The sequence below is a fragment of the Gadus macrocephalus genome, chromosome 15, assembly GCF_031168955.1.
Source record: "Gadus macrocephalus chromosome 15, ASM3116895v1".
Taxonomy (NCBI): Eukaryota; Metazoa; Chordata; class Actinopteri; order Gadiformes; family Gadidae; genus Gadus; species Gadus macrocephalus.
This window is the reverse complement of record NC_082396.1, coordinates 613,813-640,976: the sequence shown is the minus strand read 5'-3', so window position 1 is coordinate 640,976 and position 27,164 is coordinate 613,813. Positions and strand designations below refer to the sequence as shown.

The 27,164-nt window shown below is 44.1% G+C and overlaps 3 protein-coding genes across 4 annotated transcripts; 1 reads left to right on the top strand and 2 right to left on the bottom strand.

Annotated features, from left to right (window-relative positions):
* Window positions 1–68: 68 nt before the first annotated feature.
* On the bottom strand, window positions 69–17,864 carry ubtd1a (ubiquitin domain containing 1a). Of its 2 annotated transcripts, XM_060074088.1 has the most exons (5): window positions 17,496–17,864; window positions 16,997–17,083; window positions 4,140–4,367; window positions 3,438–3,623; window positions 69–1,308 (listed from the first exon to the last, which is right to left on the bottom strand). In XM_060074088.1, exons 1-5 carry the CDS (start codon window positions 17,545–17,547, stop codon window positions 1,094–1,096), a joined length of 768 nt encoding a protein of 255 aa, XP_059930071.1. In that variant the 5' UTR covers window positions 17,548–17,864; the 3' UTR covers window positions 69–1,093. The 2 variants fall into 2 exon arrangements, with proteins under 2 accessions (XP_059930071.1, XP_059930072.1); XM_060074089.1 differs by lacking the exons at window positions 16,997–17,083; window positions 17,496–17,864 and adding an exon at window positions 15,627–16,977.
* A 758-nt stretch (window positions 17,865–18,622) lies between these two features.
* Window positions 18,623–22,574, bottom strand: zdhhc16a (zinc finger DHHC-type palmitoyltransferase 16a). The gene is made up of 11 exons (XM_060072981.1): window positions 22,379–22,574; window positions 21,565–21,822; window positions 21,145–21,339; window positions 20,926–21,014; window positions 20,790–20,818; window positions 20,439–20,572; window positions 20,020–20,103; window positions 19,850–19,935; window positions 19,634–19,757; window positions 19,341–19,411; window positions 18,623–19,251 (listed from the first exon to the last, which is right to left on the bottom strand). The coding sequence occupies exons 2-11, from the start codon at window positions 21,796–21,798 to the stop codon at window positions 19,149–19,151; spliced, it is 1,149 nt and encodes a 382-aa protein (XP_059928964.1). The 5' UTR covers window positions 21,799–21,822; window positions 22,379–22,574; the 3' UTR covers window positions 18,623–19,148.
* Window positions 22,575–22,581: 7 nt separating this feature from the next.
* Window positions 22,582–24,265, top strand: mettl18 (methyltransferase 18, RPL3 N3-histidine). Its single transcript, XM_060072982.1, has 2 exons — window positions 22,582–22,807; window positions 22,984–24,265. The coding sequence occupies exons 1-2, from the start codon at window positions 22,703–22,705 to the stop codon at window positions 23,944–23,946; spliced, it is 1,068 nt and encodes a 355-aa protein (XP_059928965.1). The 5' UTR covers window positions 22,582–22,702; the 3' UTR covers window positions 23,947–24,265.
* Window positions 24,266–27,164: the final 2,899 nt, after the last annotated feature.

Sequence of the window (27,164 nt, the reverse complement as noted above, 5' to 3'; positions counted from 1 at the left end):
CTAGTTATTTTGATGCAACAACCCCCGCACATATACAGCTCAAAATAATAATACAATACGAAAATAAATTAGGTAAATTTACATGTTTTATTCACAATTCAGTTTTGCACAAGTAGCATCTTGGTATAATATACCCCATGGTAGGCCTACATACAAAGTTGAGCATAACATCTTTAAATGCAGCAATTGTGAAATAAAAAATAAATAAATTCAGCAACATACTTGAGAAAGTATACCACTTAAAAAAATCGAAATATACAATTGTGAAATACAGCATGTTCACTCTTAATCTATTTTACATATTTACATGGTCAAATGTCAAATTGAGATGGTGTTTAATGCATTGTTTATTCTAAACGCTTCTCAATTCAACATACAGAACGTATAAATAAACCTACAGAAAACCGGACACCCACCATGTTGTGTCAATGATAACACAGGGACAGAAAGCAGAACAAAAAGGAGGGCACATGTGAACAAATAATAATTCCAAGCCAGCTCAGTGTAGTGGTGAGGCCTTATGTTGAAAATGACAAGCATAAGAATCTCCCAATTCTACCATTTCAACGACAATATTGTTCAGTGCTTTTTTTTTTTACACCTATTTTAGTTTGGAGAAAAGGAAAGATATAAAAAGGAGAATTACAAAAAGAAAAGAAAGATAAACCACTTTGAATACAAAAATGTACACAAAAGTTAGCTGCATCCACTGCTGGAATATAAATGCACCTTTATGATAATGCTCAGCCTGGCCTCTTTTCTTCCAGCCATCATCTCTGCCATCAACCCGCCCCCCCTCCCCCCCCTAACACAGCCCTCCTCAGGTAAGGCTCAGTTATGTTTCCACGTTGACGCAACGCAATGACCACAAAGTCACTTCACGACTTCGCAGTCGTGAACCTGTTTTGGTTCTGCGTCGGGTTTTAGTGAGCGGACCAATCACAGCCGTTGCTGCTGCGTCGCCTCGACACAAGGTTAACATTTTTACGAGGCGCACGTCAGGCCCTTGCGGGGTACACAAAGAGGGTCCGCAAGGACGTAAGGGTCCTCTAACCCCCTCGCGCTGCGTCAATGTGGAACCATAGCTAGGCCTTTAGCCGGTGGTGACCGCAGGGGGTTGGTTGACGATCACCTGGACGACAAAGTCCTTCTGGACCTTGGTGTCCTGTAGCCGGGTCTTGTCGGTGAGCAGCTTCCCAGAGAAGAACCAGCGCTGATGGGACACGTCGATCTCGTGCTGCGCCTGCAGCCTCCCCTTCAGCTCCCAGATGGAGTCGGCCATGGTGGCCGTCACACGCAGGTCCTCGCCTGGGGAAGATGGAAGAACAATAGGCTTTAACGACTGGTTTATCACTCAGACATCAGACTGAAAGGCAGTCTATTATCAACATATACTCATAAGTGAGGCTGTAAACCAGGGGTGTCAAACGTACGGCCCGCGGGCCGGATCAGGCCCGCGAACGGGTTTAATCCGGCCCGCGAGATGATTTTGTGAAGTACAGTATTGTAAAAAAAATAAATAATAATAATAAATTATAAAGAAAATTATATTTTTTTTTATAAAAATCCTTCCTAGCATTACATGAATTGCATTGACTGGCACTGATTAATTTGTTGTACATTGAACTACTGGACAATTGTGTGTAACTGGAAGTCGCTTTGGAATGTAACGTAAAATGATCTGCTATTTTTCAATGAAAGAAACTGCTATTCTTAATGTGTCCACTAGAAGTCGCAATAGCAATTATGTTAAGCAAGCAAACTTTATACCGGGGCTGAGCAGGGAGCAAGTATAAACAGGTAGTGCAGCTAGCACGGAGCTACCTTGTCGTTCTGCCTTATACTTCCAACATTATGCACTTTGGCACTCTCATTGCCCCAAAATGTCTTTGTCAAAAAGACGAAAAGTGGACACAGTGCAGAGTTTTACAAGAAAAATGGTCATCGTCCTTTTTATTCACGGAAGTAAATGGGAAACCTGTGTTTGGTGTGCTCACAGCATGTTTCATTTTACATAATTATACCATATTTTTACCGGTCCGGCCCACTTGGGAATAGATTTTCCTCCATGTGGCCCCTGAGCTAAAATGAGTTTGACACCCCTGCTGTAAACAATCAAAGCAAAGCCAAGAAAATGTTAATTTATGAGTACATATTTACATCTCAAGGTGTTGATTTTCATCTTTTGGATATGTGTTACTTTTTTTGCAATGCTTGGTTGTTGTGTCAGTGTCCAAATTATATTTCACATTCACATTCCACAAGAGACAGGATGGGACGTCTCAGCCCAGTGTTCTACTGAGTGTGTTCTCCTGAGCCCAGTGTGTTCTACTGAGTGTGTTCTACTGAGCCCAGTGTTCTACTGAGACCAGTGTTCTACTGAGCCCAGTGTTCTACTGAGTGTGTTCTACTGAGTGTGTTCTACTGAGCCCAGTGTTCTACTGAGCCCAGTGTTCTACTGAGCCCAGTGTTCTACTGAGTGTGTTCTACTGAGCCCAGTGTGTTCTACTGAGCCCAGTGTGTTCTACTGAGCCCAGTGTGTTCTACTGAGTGTGTTCTCCTGAGCCCAGTGTGTTCTACTGAGTGTGTTCTACTGAGCCCAGTGTGTTCTACTGAGCCCAGTGTGTTCTACTGAGTGTGTTCTACTGAGCCCAGTGTTCTACTGAGTGTGTTCTACTGAGCCCAGTGTGTTCTACTGAGCCCAGTGTGTTCTACTGAGCCCAGTGTGTTCTACTGAGCCCAGTGTGTGCTACTGAGCCCAGTGTGTTCTACTGAGCCCAGTGTGTTCTACTGAGCCCAGTGTGTGCTACTGAGCCCAGTGTGTTCTACTGAGCCCAGTGTGTTCTCCTGAGCCCAGTGTTCTACTGAGCCCAGTGTGTTCTACTGAGCCCAGTGTGTTCTACTGAGCCCAGTGTGTTCTACGGAGCCCAGTGTGTTCTACTGAGCCCAGTGTGTTCTACTGAGCCCAGTGTGTTCTAATGAGTGTGTTCTACTGAGCCCAGTGTGTTCTACTGAGCCCAGTGTGTTCTACTGAGCCCAGTGTGTTCTACTGAGCCCAGTGTGTTCTACTGAGCCCAGTGTTCTACTGAGTGTGTTCTACTGAGTGTGTTCTACTGAGCCCAGTGTGTTCTACTGAGCCCAGTGTTCTCCTGAGCCCAGTGTTCTACTGAGCCCAGTGTGTTCTACTGAGCCCAGTGTGTTCTACTGAGCCCAGTGTGTTCTACTGAGTGTGTTCTCCTGAGCCCAGTGTGTTCTACTGAGCCCAGTGTGTTCTACTGAGTGTGTTCTCCTGAGCCCAGTGTGTTCTACTGAGCCCAGTGTGTTCTACTGAGTGTGTTCTCCTGAGCCCAGTGCGTTCTCCTGAGCCCAGTGCGTTCTCCTGATGGTATTAATGAGTGGGGCCAGGGGTCCAGACAGATAACGAGGGTGCTTCCTACCGCTGGACAGCCGAACCCGGAGCTGGAACTCCTGTTTGGGCGGGGGGGCCGGGGCGGGGGTCTCTGAGGCAGGGGACAGGTCTTTGCTGCAGGTGGTTTCTGTGAGGAGGTTGACGGGGGGGGCGAGCGTGTACGCGGGCAGCTGGTAGCGGTTGCCCAGTTCATCGTAGCTCTCTGTGAGGGAACCTGCCGAGGGGGAAGAGGAGAAGGGTGACATCACAGTCGGTGCCAACAGTCCGTGAGCTTTTTCATATTATTTATATTTATATGAAGTTATCAACTTTGGACTCGGGAAGGTGGCAACAGTAAAAGATGAACTTGAACATCCAATCAGGATGGCGGATTTACCCATCCAACCCTCTCTCTGCCATGTCCCTATGGTACAGAGACGGAGGGCCTGGTGACAGTTGCGTAACCATGGCGACATTAATCTGAACACAACCAATATGCACAGGTCTTTGCCAATCCCGGTTGAGATTTGTGTGTGTGTGTGTGTGTGTGTGTGTGTGTGTGTGTGTGTGTGTGTGTGTGTGTGTGCCATCGAGACGGATGGCCTGGTTACAGTTGCGTAACTATGGCGAGATTAATCTCAACACAACCAATATACACAGGTTTTTGCCCACAGTGTGCGTGTGCGTGCGTGCGTGTGCGTGCGTGCGTGTGCGTGCGTGCGTGTGCGTGCGTGCGTGCGTGTGTGTGTACCATGGGGCAGGGTAATACAGGCTCCGTCCACGATGGCCTGGGCCAGCCCCAGGTCGTTGACCTCCACGGCCAGCGCCGCCGCCCTGAGGGCGTCCCAGATCTCCTTCCTGCCGTCGAAGGCCGGCGCCGTGTCCCAGAACTCGTCCCTCTTGCCCCGCAGCTGGCCCTCCGTCATCGGGACCTCACTCTTCCACGGCGGGCCCTCCTTCCTCAGGGGCTCGTTCCGGCCTGAAGGGAGGGGGTCAGAGAGGTCCAGGAGGTCATGAGAGCCGTCCCGACTCAGGCAGTGGTTACCTTCAACCCCAGACCTCGACCAACCACAGTCCGTCGTTTGAGGGAGTGGTAGTGAGTACATCATGATGATATCCCACAGCGATACGGCCTCACATTCTGTCTGGTCTTTATTGTTTCCAGTGGTCCTGCTCAGAGATTTAGGTTAACCCGGGGTAAACGCAGTTAGGTGGATTACTAGGATTTGTAGGATCTAAAAGATAATTCTGTAAACATGTTATTTTTCACCTTCCTATGTGATGAAACCCGTGTGAAAGGGAGAAGGAAAGAGGAAGAACTGGAACCAAGCCGTGTTCAATCTCATTCTCCAGGTACGAATATAAAGCAAGTCAAGACCCAGCCAGACATAAGACCCAGAGATGCTTTGAGAGTAATCTCTCAGCACACCCAGTAAGGTCACTTTGATCCACAATAAAGACATTATTTATAGTGCAGCAGCAGTGGATTAATCCAGTGACCGGCTCTCCTGGGTGTGAGTGGCTGAACAACAATCCCATGCTGCTGGATTACAGGCCATAATCAGGTTCCACACAACAGAACGGAGCTGCGCTGCAGCCCGTGAGACGTGGGTAGGGGAGATAAGCTCGGGTTGGAGAAGTAGGTGAAGGGGGAGAACAAAGCACTCCGGGATGACATGCATCTGTGTGCTAAGGCTTAACCATCAGATGGAGAACTACTACCAGATGAATCTCACAGAATGTGGAATAGCTTTGTTTTGGTGGACTGAAGCACATTTGTGGTAAAATCTGTTAAAGGTTACAACAAAAGATTTTAGAGAATTAAATTATTCTCCCATGGCAAATTGTTATTTTCTTAGATTAAATGACTACTCCATGTCCAGTTTAAAGGGTTGCGTTGGCTCCAGGGATTGCGTTCATGTGATGTGTTCCGCTAGCCATTCCGGATGACTAACATATCAGGAATATGCAATCCTCCCACAGTTGTGGGAGGAATCAATCCCTCCCTGAGAGGCACACTAAGTCAATGTGGTTGAAGAACACGCAGGTAGCTTTCAGAGAGCTGGAGAAATGAGCGGATATCTCCAAATAAACTGGTTACCTCTCACTGACGGAAAATAATAATTCCCTTCGGCTCGAGAAACATTGAATGGAGGACTAAATATAGTCATTCAGACGTCATGCCTTCTCGAGTTGAGACGTCACCATAGTTATGATCATACAACCCGGTATCACGCGATTGCGTGCTCCTGCGCACGAACGTTAATCTATTGAAGCGTGTTCCAGAGCACGATAGTCCGACTTTTTGCGTGTTACACAGAACGAAATGTAAACCAATGCATTCTGAATGGGAGTGTTCTAAGACAATTAACGTGCTCCACAAAACGGTACGAGAGAGAGAAAGAGAGAGAGGGAGGGACAGAGAGAGAGAGAGAGCGAGAGAGGCTTCAGAAAGGGTGTGCGCAGATAGTAGGCCTACAGTGCACCCTAGTTATGTTTATGCCAAAACCACAAATGCTATATGTATATATATATATATATTGCCTAATTATATATATTGCCTATATATATGTATAGGCTATATATATAATTAGGCTATAATTATATTATTTAGCGTGTAATGAGACAATCTATAGCCAAATTGTCGAAGATGCCTGAGAATCTTCGGGGATATCAGCATGGGAAATCGGCGAATCAGACCCATGAACCTATAAAGAAAAGCGGGAGAGAACGTTTGCGGTGCTGGTTTGTGTCACGTAAGTACAGGGCTCTCATGTCTCATGCATTCGGCGTGAGACACACGCAATTCAACCCATGCACACGCTCGAACCTGTGCCGTGTTCCAATACCCGTACTGTCCGTACTTACTAGCCAAAATTTGAGTAAGATCCGGCGAAAAGAAGTATACTTCAAGGACCCGGATGCCGTACTCAAAACGGGCTAATCCTGAAGTGTGGATCGAAGGACACTCCCCGTACTCAACGGCAGCCATCTTAGCTACGTAGCGGAAGAGGCGGAGCCAGGCTGAGCCGAGGCGCATTTTCCACATAGCCTGCATTAATAGAGTCATTTTGTAGTTTTTATAGCTGCTAGGCGTAAAGAGTTCACCGTTCAAAGCGGGATGTTTATTGCGGGGGAGGAGCCACGGCGGCAGTCGTGATCGTAATTTCCGGTTAGTGCACCACGGAGTACTCGATTTGGAACAGCACTCACATCTGAAAAAATAACGTAGTAGATAGTGCGGATAGTATACTTCCTTTAAGTATACTCATGGAAGTACGGGTATGGTCTCACGAAAATACGTGACACTGTCACGTTATTTAATCTATTGAAACGTGATCAGGGACACGTAGGCCTATTTTCTAAATTTTGTATTTCAATTGGAAGTAGGCTATTTGTCGTGTCACTAAGCATGACTTCCAAACTAAGGTTCTGTCCAGGAGCGTTCTCCCTGATGTCCCTTATGGAGCTCCGTACAGATCATTCATTGTTGAAAATTGTCTGTGATAACTAACAAATGACAGCTTTTGGCCACCCGTTTCTACTTAAAATTGTCTGTGATAACTAACAATATGACAGCTTTTGGCCACCCGTTTCTACTTTCACCTTTGATACTGAGAAATTGTGACAATACACGGATAGGCCTATATTAAATGCAGGTGCGCTGCTCTGTAGGCAAACCGCGAAGGAAAAAAGGGTAGCTGCTTCATCTGTTCTTTTTAGAATTGTATGTCTTGATGTTTATTTTATCTAGCCATCTATTCTCTTGTTTTTGGCTATGTGAATGAACGTCCGCGTCGATGCCTCGATCGCAAGTCCAGTGTCGCGAGCGGACGTTGCCATGACATCTAGAAATCATACCGTATTTAATGGGTTGTAGTGAGTGTAACATAATTCACCTACAGTATTTTGTTATGTGTTGTTCTTTCAATTGTGTTAGGCATGTCGTTTACTGTCTTGGTGGTTCAGGGATCGCTGTCCCTTTTAAGGATTACGAGCATCTCATGACGTCAGAGCCCATGCGGGATTTGTTTACCTTCAGCACGTTTTGATTTCCCGTTTCTCTCTTACTAAATAAACGAGTCACACAACCAGTGCCGCCGCTCCCATAACGCGCACTACGCGCTGCGCGTAGGGCCTCAAGTCCTGAGGGGGGCCCCAAAAAATAAATAAATAAAAATTCTTACTTGTATACTTCTGGTTTTAAGTTTGTATTTATGGATAACTATTTAATTTAAAAGATATTGGACATTCCAATACCTGACGGACTGCGGGGGAAAGTGAGACAGTTGTGGGGGGGGCCCAAGGCAGAGGGGGGGCCCATGGCAATAAAAAATAAATAAATATTGAATTATCCACCAGCCCATAGTGTTAGGAGTTGCACACGGCCACGTATGCTCCCCCCCCCCGTCAACAACTGTTCGCTACCACCCCCCCCCTCAACAATTCAGCGCAGGGGGTAGGGGGAATTCGGGGGGGGGGGGGGGGGGCGCCCATAAAGGAGTTATGCTTAGGGCCCCAAAATAGCTAGCAGCGGCACTGCACACAACTGTGTGCTCAACGTGCGAAATTGTGTCTCTCACTTATGGCAATTTCCACAGGGTTACCATTAATATTGATGTGTAGGGGTTGTTTATAACTCGTGAATAATATTGTTTAGACCACGGTCTGGGGGAATACTCTGATTCTGATTGGCTGCAGTGCGTGCATTAACTCCTGATATAGCCCTACAGACACCTGCTAAGTAGTTCCAGTCAGTGTTTAGATTCTCTGCCCGAGCCCGAGCCCGACGCGGGCCGGGTCGGGCCGATATTTCCCACCACTATACTCGGGCCGGGCCTTTGATCGAGCGTTTTTATTTTTATTTTACCATTGGTTTATTGGCCTAATCTGAGGAGAAATCTATGCCATAAACAGAAATATTATAGGCCTTTATTACACGGGTCTTCTCAATGCCGTGGAACGCTCCGTTCACTTGCATGGGTAGTAGTCCGGTGACTTGTCTACCCCAGCGTCTACCGTTGCTAAGCGACGTCACCGTCTTTGCGGACAAATTATTTCTCTGCTGATCAACACTACAAATGGCCAAAAGACTTGTATCCCCCCCCCCCCCCTTAAATAAATACTATGGCAGAATTATTATTATTATTCTCATTCAACTTGAACATGTGTTTTTACAGTAGAGTGGTGGAGGGATGACGTATGTTGGCCAACCCGGAAGTGAGCGTCGCCCTGGATTCCCTCGACAAAAAGCCAACGGATTTTGGATTATTATAAATTGAAACAATTTATTAAATAAATATTTGTGAGATGTCACTCATTTGAGATGAGTTTGCTTCCTATTTATGTCGAGTATACACCCCGACTGTCCACAAGCATCCCCCCCATATGGATTTGGAGAATTGTTGCCACGTCCCAGTGGTGGAGGTATCATATATATGAAAGAGGGCATTCAATTATACTATAATGATCAATTAGGAGGCCGAAGCCCTAAAGGAAGTGATGCAATAGGTGACTGAGGGTCAACATTTGAGAACCCCTTTTATCAAAGGGGGTCTCAAAGGACTCATACGCTTCAACAGCGGCTGCAGCAGAAGTGTTGAGAAGAAAGATGATATCAAGACATTTATAGAATATTCCCATTCACATGATTCTGCGCACGACCTGCAGGTTGGAGAGACTGAAATAACCCCCAAAATGAGTAATAATGTAAAAGCAGCCAAGTCCCACAAATTGCTTGAACTATATTTTTCATTCCATTGTTTTGTTGATATGCATTATTGAAAAGTTTCAAGCATATGGATTTAATGCAATATCCACAAACAGTTCAAAATGGTACCATGAAATGTCTTGTTTATTGTATTAACCAGTTCATTTCTCTTTTGTGAAAGTCACCAAAAGTCGAAAAAAGTTAAACGCAAGGTCACAGGCTAACAGTGGAGCTGTGTTGGGAACCAGCAGCCAAGAGCTTCCATGGAAACTTTCTACCCATGTTAAATAGATTTAGTTGGCAGTTCCTTTTCTGTCCATTCTTTTTTAAACTTGTGGAAGCACTTTGCAGTACTGGGAGACACCATTTCTAACGGCAATGGAGCTAGATTCTAAAAATATCTAAAGATGCCCAAAGCAAATACCTTTAACCCATAGTTGTGCTTTATCAAATTAAAAAATTTCAGAGTTTCATTGACCACAAATTGAGCAGAAATATTTTGCATACAAATCTTTAAATAGTTTAACCACATTAAGAAAAATACATTTGTTAATTTTTTTTATTAGTGAAGCCACAAGTTTTGCACATTATCCAAACAGAATACCTGAAATGTTGATATTTCAGCCCTTTCTGGTTAAAACAAGAGAAAAGGACAACCTAACAAGAGTGAAAAGTTTGGGTTAGGTGACCTATAGTTCAAAGATGTCCCTGGTCAGGTAGACTAAATAAAAGTGTATTCCCAATTGCTCCAGGACATTCGTGTAATTTACTTGTGAGCTCTCCCTCAAGCCTAGAGAGACATCAGTGTTGAACCACCAACTGAAAGAGGGTATTTGCCATTAGTATGAGTGACAACATTTCATGGCTATTAATTTAGTTCATTATATTTAGCCGATTTGAATAGACTTTTCTAGCAGGTGAGGCTGTCAAAGAACTAAATATGGAGCAACTACAAAAAGTAAATTTGCAGCATGACCAAATTATACAAAAAGTATAGGAACTGTTCTAGCAGATATGTTTTAGAAGTCTCTTTTGATAGGCAGGGAATAATAGTCTTTGTCACCCTGTAGTCATGCCATCAAATCTGTTGGGCAAAGTACCGCTACTGATTAATCCAGTAGACTCACCAGTCAAGTCCCCCTAGTTAGAAAATGGAAGCAACCCAGTTAGTCATGTTAATTATTCTGTTACAAATGAAGACTAATACTTTCCACATATTGCGATCCAAGTTACTGGCTGCAGTCTTGGATTTTATAGTTCTATATTAATAGATTCAATTTACTAAACTATTAATCATGCTTCAGAAGAATTAACCTTTCTTGGATGGCAGATCTACCAAAAGCCTCCATTGCCACAACCTCCAGATGGCTTACGACCTACGGCAACTCCTCGACTACTGCAAGCCAACAAATTGGCTCTTGCACACCAGACACGCATTTTGCTTTATTTTAGGTTTTCAAGCATCTTAAAATCAAACCAAATCATCGCTCCAATACACAAGTCAGCTAATAGCCTACAAGGAAATGCTGAAGCTAGTGTTAGTGATGGCGATAGAAATGGACAAGCTTGCGTGTACAAATATGCAACTAGAATTGCAAGGTTCACAGCCCAGTTGCATAAGTGGTCACAACCGTTGGATTGTAAGCAAGAAAAAAAAAACATCCCACAAACTAGTCAACATGGTGAATTGAAAGCCTGTACAAAACGACCCTGGAATAGTCAAATGCAGCTTTACTGCGGATGAATAAAGCCAAATTGCATAAACATCCAATGGTAAACAGTATACAAATGCAATCAAGGTTGCACTCACACTAGGCCATCTGGCCGTGGCCGTCGCAACTGTGGCCTGGCCACGGTAGGCTCTTGTACATACGCCATCACGTCGCTAGCATCCAAACAATTCTACCAAACCTTAACCAACTAGTGAAAAATGGAACAAAACTTTAGCACACACCCAGTGACTAATCACCTTGTCCAGGGGTGTTCCAACATGGTTTACCAGAGGGCCTTGTGGACTTAAAGTAAGCCACACATTTGACAGAGACAGCACGGAATGACGTTAAACTAAGCTAATCTACAGGTTACTAGTGCTAGTGCAATTACATGAGCATTTTGCACAATATTTGTACTCCAATGCTACGTAAAGCAGGCTTCTTCAGAAACCCGTAGCCTGCTACATTGAAGGGCAACTGTAACAAATCCTGACCAAGACCGAAAGATGGCTCTGGAAGCCACTACGGCCCACGCAGCAGATTACTGCGTGGACCGTGGTGGCTTCCAGATCAACCCTTCGGTGGACCATTCATACACATGTATTCCGAGGATGTTTTGAAGACACTGGAGTCCCATGGCACTAGATTCCTTTGAAGACTAAGTTGGTATGGGGGGGCCCAAAGGGGGCCCCCCCATAGATCATCTAACGCCTGTTAAGAAAAACACACACACATCACAAGATACAAATCAGCAAAGCTAGGTTAACAAACAGCGGCGACATGCATGTCAAGGTGCAAAGAGCAGGGATACTGATGGCTTGTGTCTGAGGAGACGGTCCAAAAACGTCAACATTTAATAAAGGAAAATAACTTTTACTCACTGCGGTGGTCTGTTTCGAAGTGCCATGTTGGTAGCAATATTTGTCTGGGCTGTTCAGTCAAATGCCCACAAAAACAAACACGCAACAACGCATACTTTCAGTTTGTATAAAGTGACAATAGTGATCTGCAATCTAGATCGAAAACTTTCAACCCTCACTAAACTCAACCTCGATTGACAGAGGCCGATGCGAAAAGTAAACCAAACCCTTTGTGTTCACCTTTATAGAGGGGTGCGTGACAGGTGATCTCAATTAAGAGCTAATCAGAAAGAACACACTGAACACACACTGAACGGCCATGAGTGAGACGTTCAAAACGAGGACGAGGATTTTACGGAATTGTTACCATTCAAATTCAAATTTCTTTATTATTGGATAGGGTATGATATCAATGATTTGGGCTTTGAGTAGGCCTATATTTCTTAAATATATTTCTTAAATTTTTTCACCCCTTCGCCTTTTGAATATGAAATCTATAATCTCAGCCTCTCTATAATTTGCCCAACACATATTTTATTGTTCAAATAAAATCCCATCCTTATTTTGCCATTCATATTGAATCTTTACTGTCTTTCATTGTACAACACAATCATCTAATAATTATTCATAACGCTCTTCCATCTCCTTGGCTGCATTAAGACGAGGCTCGGGTCAGAGCAAAGATCGGGATCCACACATGATAAGGGATAAAGTTATTTATTAGAATAAAGTAAGTATCATGAAATCTGTAAAGGGATTAGTGTAGCGTATGCAAGATTGGAAAATGTGCGATGATATGGTTTGGACAGAAAACCAGTACCAAAATCACAAGGACCGACCGAGCCAGAACGGAGGAAACTTACCCAGACAGACAAAACAAATACTGGGAACAACAAACCATCTTTACCATGTTGGAAATACCCAAACAAAATGCAACAAACCAAACCTGAACAGCAAACCAACATATGTGACCAACCAACTGAACTACTGACCAAACACACAATTCTTTCGACTAGCCTATGTATATGGGCAGTGGAAAGTGTGCTGTGGGGATGTTGAATAGTGTTAACATAAAACAAAACATGGAACCAATCCAAAGGTCCAAAACCTTAAGGAACCACCCTAAACAGAACCCAAGCCCACCTGCCTCTGTGGAAAGAGAGAGAGACTGGCTACAGCCTGCGTGGCAGACCTGCAAAGGTGCACCTCATCAGCTGACAAGCCTCTCAGCCCCGCCCACTGGCTACCTGTAGCAGGTAGGCAAACACAGAGGACCCAGCAGACAAAGGAGAGAGAGAGCAGTCACAGCTGTCACATCTGTTGCCTGAAGATTCTTTGTTTGTCTCCAACAAAACCTTCCAAACAGATGAATCATTGGCTCATCCCAGAAGTGTCAAATTACTTTTGTGTGTCAAAACGGGCAGGGTGGTCGTGGACTCCTGAAAAATACTATGGTTGTTTTGTATGTAGAATAAAATGCCATTGTACATTTAAAAAAAAAAGGGAAGACTTTCACAATGCAGGATTCTGGGAATGCAGTGATGGAATCCCGATAACACCTGTTCCCTAATAAATGGGCTCAAGATTCTGAGTCTGCCTGCAAGAGGTTGTGTGTGTGTGTGTGTATGTGTGAGTGTGTGTGTGTGGTTGCAACCCGGTATCACGCGATTGCGTGCTCCTGCGCACGAACGTTAATCTATTGAAGCGTGTTCCAGAGCACGATAGTCCGACTTTTTGCGTGTTACACAGAACGAAATGTAAACCAATGCATTCTGAATGGGAGTGTTCTAAGACAATTATATCTGTACGGAGCTCCATAAGGGACATTAGGGAGAACGCTCCCGGACAGAACCTTAGTTTGGAAGTCATGCTTAGTGACACGACAAATAGCCTACTTCCAATTGAAATACAAAATTTAGAAAATAGGCCTACGTGTCCCTGATCACGTTTCAATAGATTAAATAACGTGACAGTGTCACGTATTTCCGTGAGACCATACCCGTACTTCCATGAGTATACTTAAAGGAAGTATACTATCCGCACTATCTACTACGTTATTTTTTCAGATGTGAGTGCTGTTCCAAATCGAGTACTCCGTGGTGCACTAACCGGAAATTACGATCACGACTGCCGCCGTGGCTCCTCCCCCGCAATAAACATCCCGCTTTGAACGGTGAACTCTTTACGCCTAGCAGCTATAAAAACTATAAAAACTACAAAATGACTCTATTAATGCAGGCTATGTGGAAAATGCGCCGACTTTGGCTCAGCCTGGCTCCGCCTCTTCCGCTACGTAGCTAAGATGGCTGCCGTTGAGTACGGGGAGTGTCCTTCGATCCACACTTCAGGATTAGCCCGTTTTGAGTACGGCATCCGGGTCCTTGAAGTATACTTCTTTTCGCCGGATCTGAATTGGAACGTACTGCGTACTCAAATTTTGGCTAGTAAGTACGGACAGTACGGGTATTGGAACACGGCACAGGTTCAAGCGTGTGCATGGGTTGAATTGCGTGTGTCTCACGCCGAATGCATGAGACATGAGAGCCCTGTATTTACGTGACACAAACCAGCACCGCAAACGTTCTCTCCCGCTTGAGATGACGTCTTTCTTTATAGGTTCATGGGTCTGATTCGCCGATTTCCCATGCTGATATCCCCGGAGATTCTCGGGCATCTTCGACAATTTGGCTATAGATTGTCTCATTACACGCTAAATAATATAATTATAGCCTAATTATATATAGCCTATACATATATATAGGCAATATATATAATTAGGCAATATATATATATATATATATATATATATATATATATATATATATATATATATATATATATACATATACATATAGCATTTGTGGTTTTGGCATAAACATAACTAGGGTGCACTGTACTATCTGCGCACACCCTTTCTGAAGCCTCTCTCGCTCTCTCTCTCCCTTGCTCTCTCTTGCTCTCTCTCTCTCTCTCTCTCTCGCTCTCTCTCTCTCTCTCTCTCTCTCTCTCTCTGTCCCTCCCTCTCTCTCTTTCCCTCTCTCTCGTACCGTTTAGTTAATTGTCTTAGAACACTCCCATTCAGAATGCATTGGTTTACATTTTGTTCTGCGTAACACGCAAAAAGTCGGACTATCGTGCTCTGGAACACGCTTCAATAGATTAACGTTCGTGCGCAGGAGCACGCAATCGCGTGATACCGGGTTGGATCATAACAACCATGATTGGTATCCTGGATACATCGAAATCAACCGCAGGATCAGGATATAAAGCCCCGGGTATAAATAGGTCTACCTCCAGGAAATGGTACCACTTTCAATATCTGCAACTACATTGCAGAATTGTGATAGCATTACTTTAGGTCCAACCCTTTTCCCGTTATTTAAACAGGAAGTCTCGATGAGATAAGAAACTATTTTGCAAGAAAGCCCTGTGTAGATTTAAAAAAATCCAAAATCAAAGGAACAACAGTTTAGTCCACATTTTGGCAGCAGACCTCATGTGATGTATGAATGCCGACAGCAACAAATGTATCGTCCATTAAGGATACCCAACTCTTATCCATAGATCACATCAAAATAAAGGATATACTGTAAGTCTGTGTGCTGCCATACTGCCGGACATGAGGAGCAAAGCTCCTAATAATTATCTACGAATCACCTCAATTGGTATCCAAGTATCACTTAACTAACACTTAATAACTAACTGGATATCAAAGGTAAAGTTAAGTGGATTCAGGAGGCAAAGGCTGAAAGAAACAATTGACATTTTCTTCAAATATGAAAAAAAAAAAGGGCAGAGGAAAATGCAAATAATCTGCATACAGTAAAATCCAATATTAAACAATACTAAGACTATCAAATCCAAACACGCTTTACATTTTATCTGATCAGAATCTGAATTAAGTACCATCAAAATCTGATGGGCACAGACGTCACGTCTGAACACAAACTACTTACATTTCAGTGACCTTAAGCCCTTAAAGGGTCGGTCCGCAGCCTGATGGTATCTGTGGTCCCTGGAGGTCGTCACTCCCATGGCCGAGGCGTAACGGCAATTCAAAACAGCTGCAAAAACCGCTCTATACTCCAGGCCGGTGAACCACACTGCTGTCAACAACACTGGTGACCAACAACACTGTCCTGACTGTAGCCAAACAAGAGGCTGATTAAGGCCAAGAGCTCAGGCTAACGGGCTAAATCCTCAAGGTGCGGCACCTTGAGCTGGAGGTTGTCTGCCTCGTAGTACTTCCCTGGTTCATTAAGACGTATCCTCTTTTACCCACTCTCATAACAAGAACCATCCAAAGCAACAACTTCAGGTCAGTGGGGACGAGAGACGACACAAGTCTAATTTGAGTGTCCCTGTACAGAAGATGGAGCAGTTACTCAAGATCCTAATCCTGCTCTATTTAAAGTCCTGTGCTAGAAATGCCCCCAAGGCAGTATGGAACCCCTATTAATAGACATAAACCTTTTTCTGGATGAATACATTCAGCTGGAAGCTGAGCCCCCCACAAGCCATCCTCAGTTTCAAAGCTTTGAGGACTGCCTTTGTTGGCAGGATGGGGCAGAAAGGGAAAGGATGAATTGTATGTGTTGAAGTTGTCTTTGAAATGCAAAATGGATTTTGGAAGATGAAAGCACCTTTGTATGAAAATGGACGACTCCATTCAGTTATTGGAGAAAGAGAATTGGTCAAATAGCCTAAATATATTTGTGTGTACCAGTATATTCAGAAAGAGTCTAAACAGGACACTTTGATGTACCCAACACATACTTAAACACAGTTTACTTTTAATAGCAAGGATATGCCACAGATTCTGTATCAACACAAATCATTTTAAGAATTGCATCCCCCAAACCCATCATTATGGTCTCTGTCCATGGGGTCAAGGGGATAACGGTTGCTATGCATCGGTTGCAGACGGAGATCTTTAAATAAAGCTTGGGTCTGGGTTCGTCCTAATTACAGGTACGGCTGCTAATCCAGAAAGCCTGAAACTTTTTACACCTGCAGGCAACCAGAGTTAATGACAGCCACAGAGACAATTCAGTTCAATGAAACTGCATCGTAACGCTTCGGGGCTAGACCACAAACATACTGGTTATGGCGTAAAAATATACCTCACGATTGCTACTTGACTTAATTTGCTTTACTTTATTTATTTTCTGTCAGGTTGGACGCATTCCACCGTGCCGTATTTGCAGCACAGCACATGATAGTTGAACCTCATCTAAACTAATCTAATCTAATCCAATCAAATGTGTTCTTGGAGCAGCGGGTTGAACACAGGCTGACGGTGTCCTTCACACAAGGTGTGTCTTACCGCCACTCTTTTTGCTGCGAGTCGCGCTGCCCGTGGTGCCCCGTCCATCCATCTGGTTTCTCCCGACACAGCCCCCCATGACAGTGCCTAAACCCCCACATACCAGAGAGAGAAAGTCCTGAAATCCATTTAATCATACATACAAACGCTGACGATCATATAATGAGGTGAAAGCATTTTAATAATGGCAAATCAACCCTGTCGTTAAAGTGCCCAGTGAGTGATAATTGTGACAGCTCAGCACTTGTCGTTCGGGTCGGGATGCTATGTTTACGTCACGTGTAAATCCATCTGACATGGGATGATCTTCTCGTTCGGGTCCCTTGTGATTTTTTTATGGACTACAGCTCACTGCAATACTCTTACTTGCATTGCAAAACGGTTTACAAAATACATCTCTATTTAATGAAACCAAATAAAATCGGACAAATAAATTATAACTTCTGTGAAATAAATTCAACGAAACTAAACGATTAATTTACAATCTCTTTAATCTTACCTGAGATCCAGTCTGCTATGTTATGCATTCTTGTGCAGTTTGCTTGCCACATCCGAACTTGCTTCAATTCTTAAGTGTCCGGCTCCGCGGAGCACCAGCGTGAAGAGAGCTGCAGCCAGTCCTCTGACGCCCAATGGTTGGCTACAGTCTCTACCGGGACGCTCCGTTTAATAGAACCAACGTTGACCAAACGTGCAACAACATACAAAACTTGCAGTCTTTTATCCTTTACCAACTCCTTACATTAGGATTGTAAGAGGTTATTTTACAATCCTACGCTCATTCGATGATTTCGTCTGTAGGTCTCTACAGATCTGAAATTAAATCCCCAACTACCTCTGGGTACGCATGCGCAAATCTAAACCAATTCACAGTGTGCAAACATGATGGTGGTGGAACGTTGTCCTAAAGTCGTGAGTGTTGGCCTACATTCTAACTAATATTGGAAATTTCAACGCTTTATTATGCATGGCATGCCATGTTACTCGTGTTTTGGTTGGCAAATCTCCTGATTTCTTTCTATGATTGGTAAATAGCCTTTACATAACTTTTGACGTTTGGTCTTTCAATACCCGCTAGTGAATATTAGCAAGTTTAAATGTAGAAAAATAAATTAAAGAGTTAGTCATAACCTTTTACTTCCATCCCAGTCATTTGCTTATTAGTTTGAAGATGGTGGACCGTTTGCACACGCCTGAAATGCCAGTTACTGCCCTCTGCTGGACGACTGAAGGTTGACGCGTCAATTTAGTTTTAAAAACATATATACATATACATATATATATACACATATATATATACACATATATATATACACATATATATACATATATGTATACATATATATATATATACATACATATATATTAAGTTATAGACTGAATCTTATTATTCAATACTTTTTGGATGATATTTCTCGTCTATCTGCTTATTCTTTCAGTTTAGGTTTTATTTGCAGTAATCTGGAGATTATCTTTTGCAGATAACCAAATAAATACCAGTTAATCCTCATCCAGTCTCCAATGACATAATTGCATAGCAGTACTGGGTTTTGATGCTTCAAGCAGAAAAAAAAAAGTGACCAAATATATAGTCTTGCTTTGTAGTAACTTAAAATAGACAACATCTACTGCTTGAAAAAATAATTTATGCACATACTTTAGTTTAATACAAAAAAATACCGATATGTGTTTTGGTACGTGTTGGGAGTACAAAAAACAAAATGATAAAGGTATGATGTGGATGGGGAAAGGGAATGTTTTTTTTTTAAGGGTCACAATGTCAATGTACAGAGACATGGAAGGGTCCATTTGACTCCTCCTTTGGCCAGCGTCCTCTCATATAAAGCTCTCGAGATATTAACTTGAAAAAAAATCACAAATTGTGGGTTCTGTCTGTGTTCAGTCTAATGATACGTGAGTCAGCAGACAAGAATCTGTGATTTCCTCAACGCACAAGAAGGGACGGAGGCCCTCCTCCCAGACCCAAAGTATCCCCACTCAGTCCCCCCCTCAGACGGTTCAAACAACGCAAGCCCCTCCGCAGCACGTCGTTGAGGAGACAGCCGAACGCCTCCCCCTGTTTCCCACAGCGCGCCTCGCTGTTCAACGCGACGTCCGGGAGTGGTACGGAGTGGAGCGCTGGTCAAAGTGGTCATACGGGGACGGTGTCCCTCTTGAAGGGGAGGACGTCCCAGGTCAGACCGTCGCCCGGGGGGTTGTGTCCAGAGGGAAGGAGGACCCTGGTCAACCAGTGGCTGGTGGACAAAACCAGAAGCAGCCATCAAACCAGGAGACATACCAGTGCACTCACCAGTATAGGATGTAGGAGCAGAATATAAATTACCTTCTCTTCTGAACGCCCAGAAATACCTTCCAGTTGTTCAACTTTCCATAATTAAAAGGGTTTTTATAAACCTGGCAGAGGGAAGGAAACAGAAGATAACATAAGACAAGATGCACTTCATCAATGCCAGACAGGGAATTTGGGAGACACAGCTGAAGAACAGGACGATAATAAGAAAGAACAAATAACAGTTCTTGCATTCTAGTCCAAAGATTCCCTTGGCAAGCAGCTGGCAGATATGAAACGGTGTGTTTAATGTCTGTTATCCTCCTACATCGGCGGCATGACGTCACCTTTCCCCGCTTGGCTAGCCGCTTGGTTTCCTTGAAGTTGATGTGTCTCTCGATACTGGTCTCTCCCCTGGATATGAGGACCGCATGCCAGACGGTAAGGCCTCCCAGGGCCACGCCCACTGTGCTGAGATAACCAATCACAACCGGAGTTACTGTCTGTTCAGCCCAACATTAAGCGTTCCTACTGGCTGAAGGCGGCATTGCAGTTCCTATTACCTGGTAAGGACCCACATGTAGATGATGCTCTTATGGACCATCCTGTCCCTGAAGGTGTAGGGGGGTGAGGGGGTTTGGTAGTTGGTCTTGGATGAAGAAAAGAACATTAACAATGGCTCCAACCCAAGAGTGTCAGAGTGTGAGTGTGCGTGAGTGTGAGTCTTGTGTACCTGCCCGGAAGGTAAGATCCCTATGAGAAGCCCCATCCCGGTCACAGGCACCCCTGGCCTCTCCCCGTCCATATGCTTAAAGCGCTGAAGCACAGCAACCAAGACACAAGCACCCCAGAGGCGGGAGTTAGAGGGCGATAGAGAAACAAAAAGAACCACAAAGACGGCAGAACCACCACTCAAATAAGCCAGCTAAAGCCCTAAAACCAAAGCTATTATTTAGTGACAATGCGTCTATCCAAAGCATTTTACAGTGAATATATCTGCAGACACATTTCATTGAGGAGCAGGTAGGCTTTATATGCGCATCCAGGGAGAATGTGGGAATTGGGTTCATTCATACCCAGAAGAATCCCACCACACACCATACCCACTGGGCTATCCGGCACAAGATACTGTTGCTGGTTAACCGGCCTCACCTCTAGAGTATTGTACGCGTCGAGGAAGAGGTTCCTGCCACTGATGCTGCAGTACATGCAGCCCATGGACATGGCCAGGCAGAAGCAGAAGAAGTAACGCTGGTTAAAGTGGCCCACACAATTATTCAACCAGGCTGGAAACGGGAGTTATGGGAAACTCTTTTGGGCCACAAAATGTATTTGAGGGAATATCGGTATATGCCATTTTCGATGGACTCTTTCATCCAAAGGTTGTTACAATAGCATGAGTGTGTGCATTCTTAGCATGGGGGGCTGCAGTGGGAATGAAACCCATTAACCATGGCTGTGTTGATGCCTTGCTGTAACAGTTGAGTTGCACAAAAAGGATACGACAATGATGGTCCATTTTCAGAATGCACCTGAAAAGCAATAACACAATATCAAATTATTACAATGAGACGAGGTTTACCATGGGTACTATATTGTCAAGCAAAGTGAAATAAAGAAAAATATCCCAATGACTCACCTGTTACAAATGCCACAGTGGTGTGTCCTGGCTGGTTTAGGAATGATGCACTTCTTACAGACAGACACAAATGGAATGTCATTTTTCACCTGCGAACGGAAACACCAGGAATTCAAAATGTGATAAAAAACCAATCTGTTAGCACCAGCTTGGCCCTGGAGCCGCCCTGACCGGCAGGTCCACGGTATGGCTTCTTAAAACAGGGTTGATCTTTCTTACTATAGGAGGGTATCCCGGGGATGTCTTTGTGGCTTTGTAGTAGTGGAAGATGATCATGACCAGGTTCCAGTGCCCGTAAAAGAGGTGCCACGTGATCCACGCTGGATGGTAGGTGGCAAAGACCATGGGTAGCAGGATCATGTAGCAGATCACCAGGATAGAGCTGGTCAGGACCACCACCAGAAACACAAACACCTGACACACACACACACACACACACACACACACACACACACACACACACACACACACACACACACACACACACACACACACACACACACACACACACACACACACACACACACACACTACAATTAGATAAGTGAGGCGCCCTGTTTGAAGAGGTCGATGAGACGTATATTTTACACATACTCTGCATGCAATCAGCCCCTTACTGAAAACAACAAACACACGTACCATCCCAAACCATCGGGTGATGCGGTCGACTGTCCAGAAGACGGGTTCGAATACCGAGTCAAAGACCACATCTGAGTTAGTGAGGGAGTTGTATTGGAGAGACTGAAGCACCAGCTTCACGTAGGCCCACAGCTCCCGCAGAAGCACGGGCGGCCGGAACCGGCATTTCCTGGTGCACACCCGCAAACGCAAGCAACACAGCAGGTGGAGGAGGGGGCTGTGGCACCACCTCATCCTGGGTACAGAAAACGCACACAACTAAAGAAGAAAAATAACAGATTAAAGGGGGGGGTTGCAACAGTGACACTTGTTAAGTCCTCAAGTATAAGGTGTGCAAGTTTAAAAAGTGTTGTTTTCTTAGTTTGAAAATTATATAATATCAATAAACAAAGCGTATTTGGATTACAGAGTTTAGTCTTGATGGATCATCAGTGATGCAAGCAAACAGTAGCCTTTTACTCTTTTGAAAACTACAATGAAGAGTCTAGTTTTTCTGCATTCCAATCGGCATTAACACCGGGGTGGAGTTCTGTTCACCTTTGGCTGAGCGCAGTCCATGGGATCCACCAAAGGACAGTTGAGTCAGTGGCAATATATTCAGACCGTCAAAATGGATGTCATCATAAGAGCAAATGTATAATGTTGTAAACATAATAGATGTACTAATACAAAATATTTGCAAGCGTGCAACCACGATCGATGTCACACAAATCGTCATTGTTCCAGCACCTTGTTTACCCGCTGGATTAAATAAATCGGGGCACTGCCACTCGTCTGTACATCACATGTTCGCTTTCTGTCAGGGAACACTTACGTTTCTGGAAATCTGAAAAATCCGAAGCAACCGTCGAAGACATACGAACGAAGAAAAAACACGATTAGCACCACATATTTGTGGAGATGGTATGAATTAGCCCGCTTTTGACAAACCCCTAAATCCTGTCTGTCTGCTGTAGTGTAAAGCGCATGCCAAATGCATGACGGGAAATTGAGTCCGGAATAGGTTTTCGCGAATGTTATTGTGGTCATTGTAGTTCTTTGATATCTCCCGGTATCCCACATGTGCATGGCTCCGACCATACTGTGGTGTCCATATAGCTTATAAATACGCTTCATACGTGTTTTTTGTTGGTGTAAAATGTCTTTTAGTTTTAACTTTGATGTGCATGCACAATCGGTATCACCAGAAGACGTGGGAGAAAGTAACATTGAGAAAGACAAAGCTGACATTGCAGCCAAACATGTAAGTCACTAAGTTTGCTCAGTTAAGTTATATACGTTATCGTATTTCATCTAGGACACTATTTTGATGCCCACCTGTCACGTAAGTCCTCTGCGTAACGATGCGAGAGGCATAACAACGAATGACACCCAGACACATTTTCCCTAATCATTGTTACTGTTGTTATTGTTTACCAGACAACGGACGAACCAACAGCAGCAGAGAATATCAAGGAGGCTGCAGAGCACTGCCCGCCGCCTGACCCTGAAACGCTGCTGGCCGATGCTGTCACCGAGACCGTCACTGTGGGTACTCTTCCTCCTCTCCTCTTCCTGAACGAGACCGTTTTGGAGAAGACTGCCTCGGAGAGAGAGGATGAGGAGAAGATTCTCTCTCGCACCGAAGACCAGAGGTCCGACCTCATCTCCGGCGTGTACGAGGGTGGCCTGAAGGTGTGGGAATGCACGTACGACCTCCTGGAGTGGCTGGACAGCGACGGGGAGACGTTTGGCGAAAAGAGAGTTCTGGATTTGGGCTGTGGGGCTGGACTGCTAGGAATACTGGCTCTGAAAAGAGGTGCCAGAAAGGTCCACTTTCAGGACTACAACAGCACCGTTATAAAACAGCTCACTCTGCCGAATGTACTGCTGAACAGCCAAGAGGACGGGCCTGGAGAGGAAGAGAGTGGTAGTGACAGTGATGAAGACGGGAAGAGGAAAAACGATTCTGAAAAGGGGAAAGGTGACGAGGACCTAAAGGACGGTGCTCCACCAGCGAAGAAGAGCCTCACTGAACCACCTCAGCACTCTGCGCTTCTGGCCAGGTGTCGTTTCTACTCCGGTGACTGGACCACCTTCCTTGCTTTGGTTGTAAAGGCTGAGCCGCCGCCAAAGTATGACATTATATTCACCTCTGAGACTATCTACAACACGGCGTACTACCCATCCCTGCACGCGACGCTCCAGAAACTGCTTGCCCCAGACGGAGTGGTGTACCTGGCCACCAAAGCCCACTACTTTGGGGTGGGAGGTGGACTGCTTCTGTTTGAGCAGTTTGTGGAGGAACAGGGCATTTTCTCCCTGCATCACTTATGGGATGTCGAGGAAGGGCTGAAGAGACATGTGGTCAGCCTGCGTTTCAAAACAGGCAAAAGTACTTGAATTAGTTTCTGTATGATTTTATACACCCAGTGAGCTTTTGACTTTGTACGCTACTTCCTCAAGTGGATGACAATATGGAGAAGTTTGAGTTGAGCTATTCAGCGGATTTGTAAGAGATTACAAAAAAATGTAAAAGATTCGGAAATTACACGACAGGCCCACTTACATTACCGGAAAATAAATGTATAAATAAACATAAAATAAAAAAAATTGATGGAATTTATATATAGCCTATATATATTATATCTTAACAACACAGTTGTCCTATACTGCCTGAAATGTTCTATAAAATAAAAATGCGGTTTCATCCCAATCTCGATTGCTCTGTCGCTACACTTCTCGTGTGTGTGTGTGTGTGTGTGTGTGTGTGTGTGTGTGTGTGTGTGTGTGTGTGTGTGTGTGTGTGTGTGTGTGTGTGTGTGTGTGTGTGTGTGTGTGTGTGTGTGTGTGTGTGTGTGTGTACTGCCACTAGCTAAAGTGCAGTTGAAAGAGGCCGTTACAGGTCTTCAGATGCATGGGGAAGAGAGAAAGGAAATGGGCTCAGTGACCTTTGCAAGTGATTTCCCCAGTGTTCAAACACCAGCATGAAAGCCTGGTTTGTTTCTGAAGTCCGGCACAAAATGTCAATTGCAACTTATCCCATCAGCCCAAGGATAGAAGTTTTTTTTTTTTTCTAAGTGGATTCTAGAGTGGCATCACAGTAACAGCAGGTCTCTATACGGTCCGTACCTCCTCTCTGGGATTCTTAAGTGTTCTATGGGGGGTTTCCATAGGGCGGGTGATCTAGGTCTGACACCAGGGTTCACTCCTTCAAGCCTATTAGTTATTTTTGAGTTGATAACTGTTGTTTAAACCTCTTTCAACCATAAAGACTGTTGTACGTTTTTGCATCCATTCTAATGACTTCTGACGAGAAGTTTCTGCCTTGTCTTTTCCCAAGACACATGTATTGTATAACCCTATTATAATTATTTATCAAACACTACAAAGCAAATGATATTTTTATATAAAGGGGGCCAACCATCCTGACATACATTAATTAAGCGTGCATTTACTGAGGAACTTTACTGCGTCTTCATCCAGTAAAGACAGGTTATACCTCATACCTAAGCTCCCGGGCAGATAAGGCGATGAGGAAATGGCTTTATTTACACAGGGCTTACCAAACAATGAAATGGTCTGAATAATAGCTTGAAACCTTCCTAGGAAAGTTTCCCCTGTCCTCCTTTGGTCGGGCGTGACTGTAGATTTGGTTATTTTCGACCACAGCCTGGATACACCGTCACGCGTGTAGTGCATAGATAAAGAAGACAAAGCCCCTTTATTATAAGGATCAATCTTTACATCTGAATAAGTTATCATCCAAACACACTTTTCCACATTTTTTAAACTTGTAAACAGTCGAATGTCCCCAACTATGTCCTTATAAGTAAAAGCAACAGGGATATAATAGAGATAGTTTTTTCTGTTTAGATCCCTTATCGCTATCCCCAATACCAACATGCACTAACACGTATTTATTCACACCCACGCTCTGTGCATGAAGGGGTCTGCGTGTTTGTGGGTGTGCATCATGCCTGTCTGTGTGTGTGTACGTGCTGTGTGTACCGTCAGAACATACTTTTCCATTAATATGCCATAACACACAGCTACCAAATAAAGGCAGTTTGTATCACTGTGTTTGTCGCGAGGCATTGCGTCCACTTCATTGCCCTCAACCCTCTCAGCAGCTGTCTTTGGCCAGTGGGGGAATTCCTGGTTCCTGCCGTAGACCCAGCCTCCCGGCCCCTCCGCCACCCCCTTGACTCTTTATGGGAACAGTGGGCAGGGCCAGTCAGATGGTTTTCCTCAGAAACTATTGTGCGCTGATTCACTGGTGAGGGGGTGTGCTGCTTACTCCCACTGCTTCCTCCTTACTGGGAAGTGACTGTCAGGTTTACTGTACAGAAGGGGTGTGTAGACAGACAACCGGAGGCCATGGTGTAATGCGAAAGGTAGGGGTATTTAAGCGATTGGAATTTTGAATATCAGCCCAGAGTTCATGTATTCTTCTTTGACACCCACCTTTTTGGACTTGGGAGAACATAGTGTGTGTTGGAACCGAGAGAGACAGAGGGAAAGAGAGCATTACAAGGCATTCACAGCTCCACTGTGGTGACTATGAAGCATCTTCAAGAACTGAGCACTTTCAAAGTTTCACTTTGAGACAACGTGGTCTAGAGAAGACAGACGATTCTTGACATTGAAGTGATCAGTGAGGGATTTTGGTAAGTATTTAGGTAATACATTGCATGATGCTTTCGCATGACTGGAAATTAGTTATTATCGTTCACTTAATCTATATTTATTGGGTTATTCGAGAGGGGTTTCCTGAAAACCCTCAGGTGTGGCCTTCCTCAAAGCTCACTACTTTACTGCACGTGTGTCCCTATGAAGCTTTTCCTACATTCATTGAAACAATTGCTATCTTTGAATGAAACCTGAATTGAGTTCACTCCTAACATAAATATGTTTACTGTTAGAACCTTTGCTGAATGTAATGTGTAAGCAATCCCATTGAAAGCAATCGCTTAAGAAGTATTTGCTCGGAATCAGGAATTTTCCCGACTGTTCCACAGTTCATAAATAATTAGCTAAATTTTAAACTTGAACAGCATGATCAGTGATTAGGCAGTTGGGCCTTATCTTTCAGTTGCTGCACTGATGAGTCATATCATACAGAGGAGGATCAGTTCACCAATTGCATAAGACAGAGAGCAGTGGCTTTCATTTCAAAGATTGTGAAACTTTTCCAGTAATAAAAGGGAGTAGATGGCTTGAATCACCAGACGACACTAAATTGGGATTTTAGCAGGCCTCTGCAATAAGGTGTTAAGAAGACAGCTATACCTTTGATGACAAATGTATCTCCATTTCGTGTGAATAAAATGGACCTGCTTTGGGTAAGTTAGAAGACCTATTTAAGATGTCCTTAAGATGAACTCTACTGGCAAGCCTGATAGGATCAGCACGGGAAGTTTGGGTAAGGAGACAATGACAAAGACTTTTACAGTCCATAGTTCAACTGGTGCTCTACTATGAGAACTGAATTCCATAGATGGCTTGTTCAGGTATCGTCTATGGGCTCAGTTCTTTTGGCATGGTACTCATTTTCCAAACATATTAACCTCAAGAGATACAAATGAAGAAAATGAACAATGAATTTCATATAATCCACT